This window comes from Cajanus cajan, chromosome 4 (genome assembly GCF_000230855.2).
Source record: "Cajanus cajan strain Asha chromosome 4, NIPB_CcT2T_4, whole genome shotgun sequence".
Classification (NCBI taxonomy): domain Eukaryota; kingdom Viridiplantae; phylum Streptophyta; class Magnoliopsida; order Fabales; family Fabaceae; genus Cajanus; species Cajanus cajan.
In genome coordinates, this window is record NC_138520.1 from 51515319 (window position 1) to 51524657 (window position 9339).

A 9339-nucleotide genomic window follows, 5' to 3' on the forward strand; every position below is an offset into this window, starting at 1 on the left:
TCAAAGTTATGGTGTGTCTTGCTACTTAGAAGAAGAAAACCTTCAAGCTAACCAGTGATGCACATTTATGGTGGAAGGGCACCTTGCAAAGAATGATGATTGAGGACATGCTCATTAATTGGGATAACTTCAAAAAGGTGTTCTTATAGAAATACTTCTTTAATAATGTGAAGAGTCAAAAGAAGGTGGAGCTCCTAGAGCTAAAGTAGGGAGATGGAACCATGGTAGAGTATGCTCCCAGGTTTGATGAGTTGGCCTACTAATGCTCTCATAATGATGGTAAGGGTGGTGAATGCATGAAGTGCATCAAGTTTGTGAATGGTCTCCATCTTGAGGTGAAGACGACGATCAACTACCAAGAGATCTATCATTATTTGACATTTGTAAACAAGTGTAAGATCTACAACCGAGATAGTAGAGCATGTGTTTCATACTACAAGGGTGTGGGTACTACCAAAGATAGGAAGTTTGAAGGTCATAGAAGGAGTAAGCCTTACTCCGCACCTACAAAGTTTCAACATAGTAGAACTAGTGCAAATGGAAGCAATTTTGTTGTCGAGTCTTTTGTTGGGGAGGAGTTGCTAATGTTGGAAGGTTGGTTTCTATACTTGTGCTTAAGTGTAAGAAATATGGGAGTGTAGAGCATAATGTTATGCAATGTCCAAACAAGGAGGAGAATTGTTTCAACTACTAGTAAAAGGGCCACATTAGTACCTACTGTCTGTTTTTGAAGAAAAGAAGAATTGCTGGTTCGAGTTCACAATCTGAGCGACAAAAGGTTACGAGAAAAGTATTTGCTCTTAGTGGTACTGAAACCACTCATTATGAAAATTTGATACAAGGTACATGTTTTGTAGGTTAATAACCCTTTGTTGTACTCTTTAATTTTGGTGCAACTCATTCTTTCATTTTTCTTGCCAGTTTCCAAAAGTTAAAATTGTTTGTCTTGTTTGAAGTATGACTTGCTTGTGGAGACCCCATTGATGGTCCCGTAACTACATCTAGTATTTTTCTTAAATTTCCTATTATGATTTCTAAAAATAAGTTTTTGGTTTATTTGATTTGTTTGCCTCTTAATCAACTAGGTATTATTCTTGGAATGTAGTGGTTATCTTCCAATCATGTCCTATTAAACTTCTTTAAAAAGTCTATTTCTTTTGGTGAGAGTAAGAATGTGAAATTCATGTTTTCCAATCAGATTAAAACCTATTTAAAAGAAAATGACAAGGTATACATGATACTTGCCTATTTAAAGCTTGAGCAGAAGAGTGGGCTAAGTGAAATTCCATTAGTGAGAGATTTCCTCGAGGTTTTCCCTGTAGACATGTCTAGCTTACCACCTGAGAGAGAGACTGAGTTTGCCATAAACTTAGTACCTAGTACAATACCTATTTTTATAACACCTTATAGAATGTCTCTTAAGTAAATAGCTAAGCTTAAGAAACAAATAAAGGAGCTTTAAGAGAAATAGTTCATTAGGTCAAGTGTGAGATTGTGTGTAGACTATCGCCAACTCAATAAGGTGACTATCCTTTGCCTAGGATATATGACCTTATGGATCAATTGGTTGGGGCTTGTGTGTTCAGTAAGATATATTTGAGATCAAGATACCACTATATTTGGGTGAAGTTAGAGGATATTCTAAAGAGTACTTTTAGGACTCGTTATATGCACTATGAGTATTTGGTTATGCCCTTTGGTGTGACTAATGCACTCAAATTTTTCATGGAGTACACACTACAAGAATTTTGCGGATTAGCGAGGGATATAAACCCAAGCTATTTGCTCGCTAATTAGCGAGGGACTAGCGAGGGACACATTTCCTCTCTAATCCCTTGCTAATTAGCGAGCAAATAGCTTGGGTTTATATCCCTCGCTAAATAGGAACATTTTGCGACCAACCTTTATCTCCTCGCAAATCCGTCGCTAAAGTTAGTGCTTATTTAGCGAGGAACTCAGGCCCTCGCAAATGCCTTGCAAATCCCTCGCCAAATTATGAGCCAAAATAAAAAATGAATTTTTCATCTAGCGAGGGAGTTTTTGTGTCGCAAATCCCTCGCCAATGAGTTATGTACGGGTAAAGGCGTTCGACCATCGCATAGCCGAAACCCTATCGGTCACCAAGTGGCCGAATCTGGTAGCCGACACCCAATCGGCCACCAGGATCAGCCTACACTCAAAGATTACCCTTAATCAGTAATTAAGGGTTAATTACACCGATAAACTGATTAAGACGTATTACCTAGATTGGTAAGCATATTGTAGGGCCCATGGGGATCAGGGCCCATAAATGTCAGTATAAATAGCTCATGTCACGAGGTAACGTCATTGTTCATTAATTACTATCGATATCTATGCTTGTCCTGACTTGAGCGTCGGAGTGCCTTTTGCAGGTACCCTCCCTCTCACCGGGATATTCAATCGGAGCTCTCATTCGGCCTTCAGAGTACGAGAAGATTACTGTTGTGCCCTTAAGACAGGTACATTTTGGCGCCCACCATGGGGCCGAATTAAGAGTTAGAGTAAGCAACACGATCAAGGTAAAATGGCTAGGACGAGGAGAACCAACACGGAAGACCACCGATCTGAAGAGGAGGAGGACCCCGTTGAGGTTGTAGATGAAACAAATCTTTTCGAAACCGTTCGACAGTTAAAGAAAGAAATGGCCGCCTTGAAACAACAAAGAGAGAGGGATGCGAGAGAGCTTTCGGCCTTAAAAGCAAAGAACGCCGCACTGAAGATTCAAGATCCATCTTGAAAGCCTACTCAAGCAACCCCCGCGCAAACTCAGAGCTCATTCCAGTCTCACGAAATCACGCCTCTCTCCCTCACGTTTCGGTCGCGACACAAGAAAAACCCTCACCGGCTGTACCCACCATTGAGCGCCCGATCCGCCCCGCGTCGGTTGGATCACACAGACACCCTTTCACTTCTTCTATTATCCAGTCATCCTTGCTAGAAAATTGGAAAGCCTTGCCAATTGACAAGTATGATGGTACAACAGATCCGGATGAGCACATTGATGTGTTTCTCACACAGGTTACATTGAGTACCACAGACGATGCGGCCCACTGTTGGATTTTTCCAACGTCTCTGAAGGGCAGGGCCTTGAGCTGGTTTACTCGGCTCCCTCCCAACTCAATTGATTCCTTCGCCACTCTGTCCTCTCAGTTTATAATCCAATTCGCTACAAGTCGTCCACACCATCTAACGTCCCTGTCACTAGTTAGCCTTTGACAAGATAAGAAGGAATCACTTTGGTCATTTATGGATCGGTTCAACAAGACATCGCTAGAGATACGAGACCTCAACCCAGTAGTGGCTCTTCACCACCTAACAACAACTCTGAAACCGGGGCCTTTCGCTAATAGTATTTGCAAAAAAAACCCCATGGATATGGATGATCTACGGCGCCGTGCGGACAAGTACATGCAGATGGAAGAGCTGGTTGACTTCCGTAACCAAGCTCGAGCTGAAACCATGAGCAAGGTCGAAAAGCTGATAGAGCAACCCTTTCAGACCCGAAACAAAGAGTTGACACTTCGTGAACGGCCAGCACGTGGTCCAAAATACTCCTAGTACAGACCTCTAAATGCAAGTCGGGCAACGGTACTTGAACAAGCTCTTGCGTCTGAGGTTTTGGTCGTCCCAAAAAGAGCCTCAACACCCCCACATGCCGACACAAACAAGTCTTGTCGGTATCACCGCAATCGAGGCCATTCCACGGAGGAGTTTGCGACACTAAAAGATAAGATTGAAGACTTGATAAAACAAGGGAAACTCCAGAGGTTCGTGGATAGACCCACCTCATCCTGAGCAACTTATCAGTCTCGGCACCACGATCAACATAGGCGTGAGCGTCCCCGTGACCATCGTGAATGCAGTCGATCTAGGGAAAGAAAAGAAGAGCCACATGCACCCCCTAGACGAGTAATCAACATAATAGCAGGAGGCTTCGTCGGCGGAGGTGCAACTTCCTCGGCACGAAAAAGGCATTTAAGGGTGGTCCGGTCAATTAACATTGTCGAAAAACAATCAGCTCGAAAGCTCCCAACAATAACGTTCACAACTGAAGATTTCCAAGGCATTGACCCGGTGCAGGACGACCCTATGGTAATTAGTATTGAGATACACAATTACATCGTTAGAAAGACTTTGGTTGATCAAGGCAGTTCGGCCGACATTTTGTATTGGAACACATTCCAAAAGTTGGGCATACCCGAAAGCGAACTAATCCTATATGACGACCCGCTGGTTGGTTTTTTAGGCGAAAGGGTTAATACTCAGGGTTACATCAAGTTACTCACTCGATTTTGTTTTGATGAAAAAGAATATCGGGACATCCAAGTTAAATACATTGTGGTGCACGCCAATACTTCATACAACATCCTCTTGGGTCAACCATCACTGAACAGGTTAGGAGCCATTGTGTCTACACCTCACCTTGCTATGAAGTTTCCATTGGATACTAGAAAAATACTTACGATCCACGCTGATCAAAAAGCAGCAAGAGAGTGTTACTTTTCGAGCTTAAAGATACTACCTCTTGAGGAACCCCGTTCTGGTGTCCATGCGGTCACTCCCTCCTCAATTGAACATTCAACTTGGGATCTTGACCCTAGGATGAACCTGGACGAACGAGTAGAACCAACGGAAGAAAAGGTTCCGTTACAGCTGGGTGCACAGTCGTCTCAAGTCACGTACATCAGAATCGGCGTTCTAGAAGTGGATCGGCTAGCTTTGAGTAAGGTGATCATCGAAAACAAGGATCTCTTTGCATGGGCCCCGTCAGACATGCTAGGTATAAATCCTAGCTTTATGTGTCATAAACTGTCAGTTTGCCTAGAGGCTCGACCAGTAGCCCAACGAAAGAGGAAAATGGGGGTTGAAAGAGGTGATGTTGTTGAAGAGGAAGTTGCTAAATTAGTTGAAGCAAAATTCATCCGGGAGGTGCAGTATACAACTTGGTTGGCCAATGTTGTCATGGTCAAGAAGCCGAATGGGAAATGGAGAATGTGCACAAACTACACTAACCTCAACAAGGCTTGTCCCAAAGATGCCTACCCACTCCCAAACATTGACCGACTTGTTGATGGTGCAGCCGGTCACAAAATCTTTACCTTTCTCGACGCATATTCTGGCTATAATCAGATTCGAATGCATCCGCAGGATGAAGAAAAAATGGCTTTCATCACCGACTCGGCCAACGTCTGTTATTGGGTGATGCCCTTTGGTTTGAAGAACGCTGGGGCAACCTATCAGAGGTTGATGGATAAGATTTTCAAGCAACAATTCGGCAAAAACATGGAGGTTTACGTTGATGATATGGTAGTCATGTCCGACACCTTGGCTGAACATACGTTTGACCTTATAGAAGTATTCCACCAACTTCGCAAGCACGACATGAGACTCAATCCGGAAAAGTGCATCTTCGGGATTGCAGGTGGAAAATTTCTCGGCTATATGGTCTCGGCAAGAGGCATAGAAGCCAATCCGGACAAATGTCAGGCGATAATTGGTATGCGAAGCCCAAGCAACATTAAAAAAGTACAAAGGTTGGCCGGAAGACTCACATCGTTGTTGCGATTCTTGCCATGCTTGGCGGAGATAGCTAAACCTATCATCAGTCTATTAAAAAAAGCAGCCAAGTTCAGCTGGTCGGAGCAGTGTGAAGAGGCCTTTCGTACACTTAAACAGCAACTCGGATCAACACCGATTTTAGCCAAACCAAATTGTCATTCGGATATGATTGTGTATCTATGCGTCTTCCATGAAGCCATTAGTGTTGTGCTAGTATAAGATCAGAATGGGCAGAAGCCGATATATTTTATTAGCTGTTTACTTCAAGACTCAGAAGCGAGGTATCAAATGCTTGAAAAAGTAGCACTAGGACTAGTCCACACTGCTCAGCGTTTACGCCAGTACTTTCAGAGTCACCGAGTCATCGTTCGAACGGATTGCCCAATCGCCAAGGTCTTGCGAAAACTTGAACTGGCTGGATGAATGATGGCTTGGTCAGTTGAACTGTCTGAATTCGACATCATCTTTCAACCTAGAGGTCCGATCCAATCACAATGCTTGGCCGATTTGTTCAATCAGTTGCAACCGAAAAGGGACTTCGAGTGTGATCCATGGGTGCTCCGTGTCGATAGTTCGTCCAACAGCCAGGGTGGTGGAGCTGGTGTAATTCTTGAAGGGCCTTCAGGTTTAGCTCTAGAGCAATCTCTACGTTTTGCATTCAAAGCCTCAAACAACCAGGCTGAATATGAAGCCCTATTAGCAAGGCTAAGGCTAGCACACAAAGTGGGGGTGAGAAAGTTAATCTATTGGACCGACTCGAAGGTGGTATCGAAACAGGTGAATGAGACATTCCAAGTCAAAGATGCTAACTTGTTGAAGTATTACCACATTCCAAAAAATGCGGGACAATTTTGAGGAAGTTCAGGTAAAACACACGCCAAGAGAAAACAATGAAAGGGCTGACCAATTGGCTCGACTAGCCAGTTGCAGCCGAAAACCAGGGCAACTCAGGACCACCCTTCACTTGGAACTCCCAACTCCGAGCGTTAGCTCAACCGAGTGCCTCGAGGTATCCGAAGCACGAGCAACATGGATGGATGAAATTATGAACTTCATCACGACAGGCAAAGAACCCGAAGAAGCCTTAGCTGCAAAGAAAATTCGAACCCAGGCTGCTAGATACTCAGTCATTGGCAACACGTTGTATAGAAGGGGTTTTTCCACTCCATTACTTAAGTGTGTCGACTCAGAGCAAGCTGAGTACGTCCTACGAGAAGTTCATGAAGGGATTTGCGGCTTCTACTTGGGGGGTAGGACTTTAGCAGCCAAGGTTTTGAGAGTCGGTTATGACTGGCTGACTTTAAAGGTAGATTGCGCAAACTTCGTTAAACGTTGCATCCAATGTCAAAAACACGGCAATATCATCTACGCTTCAGCAGAAGAATTGCATAGCATCAGTACCCCTTGGCCTTTTGCCTTATGGGGAATGAATATCCTCGGACCTTTCCCCCTCGCAAAAAGACAATGCAAATTCTTATTGGTAGCTATTGACTATTTCACAAAATGGATCGAGGCCGAACCACTAGCTACGATCACCGCTAACATGGTTCAGAAGTTCATGTGGAGAAACATTATCACACGGTTTGACATTCCTCATGCCATCATAACTGATAATGGACTTCAATTCATAGACCAAAAGTTGAACAAGTTCATGGAGGATTTAGGCATTCGACACTGATGCACTTCAGTAGAACATCCCCAAGCAAACGGACAGGCCGAGGCCGCCAACAAGGTGATCCTCACCGAACTCAAGAAGCGCTTGGGCGATGCCAAGGGAGCTTAGGCTGAAGAGCTGCTTGAAGTTTTATGGGCTTATCGGTGCACACCTCAGTCCACTACAAGAGAAACTCTGTTTCGGCTGACATATGACACTAATGCAATGATATCGGTTAAAGTTAGAGAACCTTCCTTTCGGAGGATAAACTTCAACGAGACCTGCAATGATGATTCCCTACGAGAAGAGGCAGACATGGTTGACAAGGTACGCATCAAGGCGTGCATCGTGGCCGAAGCTTGCAAACAAAGAATGACACAACGTTTCAACTCCAATCTCAGCAAAAGGAGCTTCAAAGAAAGAGACTTAGTCTGGCGTGTACTAGGATCGGATAGACGGAACCTGCGCGAAGGCAAGCTGGCAGCAAATTGGGACGGCCCCTTCAGAATCTGACACAACCTTAATAATGGAGCATACAAGTTAGAAGAGCTTTCGGGAAAAACCATTCCCCAAACATGGAATTCCACCCATTTGAAAACTTATTTCAGTTAATTTTTGTAATTGCTGTATCCACATAGTGCACTCTTTTCCTTGATCGGTCTTTTCTCCCCTTATAAAAAAGTGAAAAGAGGTTTTGGCCGACAAGGTTTTTAACTAGGCACCAATCAATGAAATATCAATCAGTTCGTCTATTTTGCTCTTCATCTCTTATCAGCTGCATAATCTAAAAATCAACAAAAAGGCTTCCCTCCTGAGTTGATCAACTCGGCCAAGGATTTGCCTTCGGAGAATCGTACAAAAAGGCTTCCCTCCCGAGTTGATCAACTCGGCCAAGGATGTGCCTTCGGAGAATTGTACAAAAAGGCTTTCCTCCCAAGTTGATCAACTCGGCCAAGGATGTGCCTTCGGAGAATCGTACAAAAAGGCTTCCCTCCCGAGTTGATCAACTCGGCCAAGGACGTGCCTTCGGAAAATAGTACAAAAAGGCTTCCCTCCCGATTTGATTAACTCGGCCAAGGATGTGCCTTCAGAGAATCGTACAAAAAGGCTTCCTTCCCGAGTTGATCAACTCGGCCAAGGATGTGCCTTTGAAAAACCACTACTGACCGAACACGCCACTCGATTTTCACTCGTAAAGTGTACTTTGTCGAACGAGCTCTCTCGGTTTGCTCTCCAAAAGAAAGCATTGTCGAACACGTGCATTCTGTTTGCCTTTGAAAATAAGGCATACCGAACAAGGCTACTCGGTTTTCACTCGTAAAGTGTACTTTGCCAAACGAGCTCTCTCGGTTTGCTCTCCAAAAGAAAGCATTGCCGAACACGTGCATTCGGTTTGCCTGTGAAAACAAGGCATACCGAACGAGGCTACTCGATTTTCACTCGTAAAGTGTACCTTGCTGAACGAGCCCTCTCGGTTTGCTTACTCAAACTGAGCAATACCGAACAAGATCACTCGGTTGTGTTTGAAAAAGTGGGCAGTACCGACAGGATCCTCGCGCACCTTAGAACCATCATTCACCTCCCGTTCAGAAGCTGGTTGCTCTTGTTCGTTCTCAGCATCATCGTTAGATGCAATCTGAGTATCCTCCTCAGTCTGGGGGGCAACACTCGGTTCGGTGCTATCAGGTTGCGCTCCCTCGGGCATCTCCCCGAACGACATGAAAGACCCCTGATAAAAATCACAGGTCATGTCAAATTCGAAGTCTTCCCAGAACTGGCCGAAATCCTTAGCCTGCCGAATAGTGTGTCGGAACCCAGCTTCATGCTGAGTGAAAATTTTTTCTTTTGCCTGCTCCTTTAGACGATTGTACTCAGCCCGAGCTTCCTCCGTTCGACGACGCTCTTCATTTGTCGCCTTCTGCAGGTGCAGACGAAGTGTGTCATTTTCCTGCCTAAGCGTGTCCAACTCGGCAGCAAGGTCCTGATTCTTAGCTGTGACCTCTTGAGTAGCCAAAAGGGCTTCGGCCGTAGCCTTCTCGGCTTCTTCAACTCTTTGTCTCAGGCACATTACTTCGCCGATAGGCTCCACTGCCAGATGGTGGGCA

General features: G+C 44.6%; 1 protein-coding gene across 1 annotated transcript; it reads left to right on the forward strand.

Annotated features, from left to right (window-relative positions):
• Positions 1 to 6006: 6006 nt before the first annotated feature.
• On the forward strand, positions 6007 to 7258 carry LOC109807355 (uncharacterized). Its single transcript, XM_020369873.1, has 2 exons — positions 6007 to 6357; positions 6446 to 7258. Exons 1-2 carry the CDS (start codon positions 6007 to 6009, stop codon positions 7256 to 7258), a joined length of 1164 nt encoding a protein of 387 aa, XP_020225462.1.
• Positions 7259 to 9339: the final 2081 nt, after the last annotated feature.

Excerpts from the sequence above, each read along its gene's own strand:
- LOC109807355 (XM_020369873.1), top strand. The coding sequence starts at position 6,007 with ATGGCTTGGTCAGTTGAACTGTCTGAATTCGACATCATCTTTCAACCT. Across the intron at positions 6,358-6,445 it reads CGAAGGTGGTATCGAAACAG|GTAAAACACACGCCAAGAGA; the intron begins GTGAATGAGACA and ends GAGGAAGTTCAG.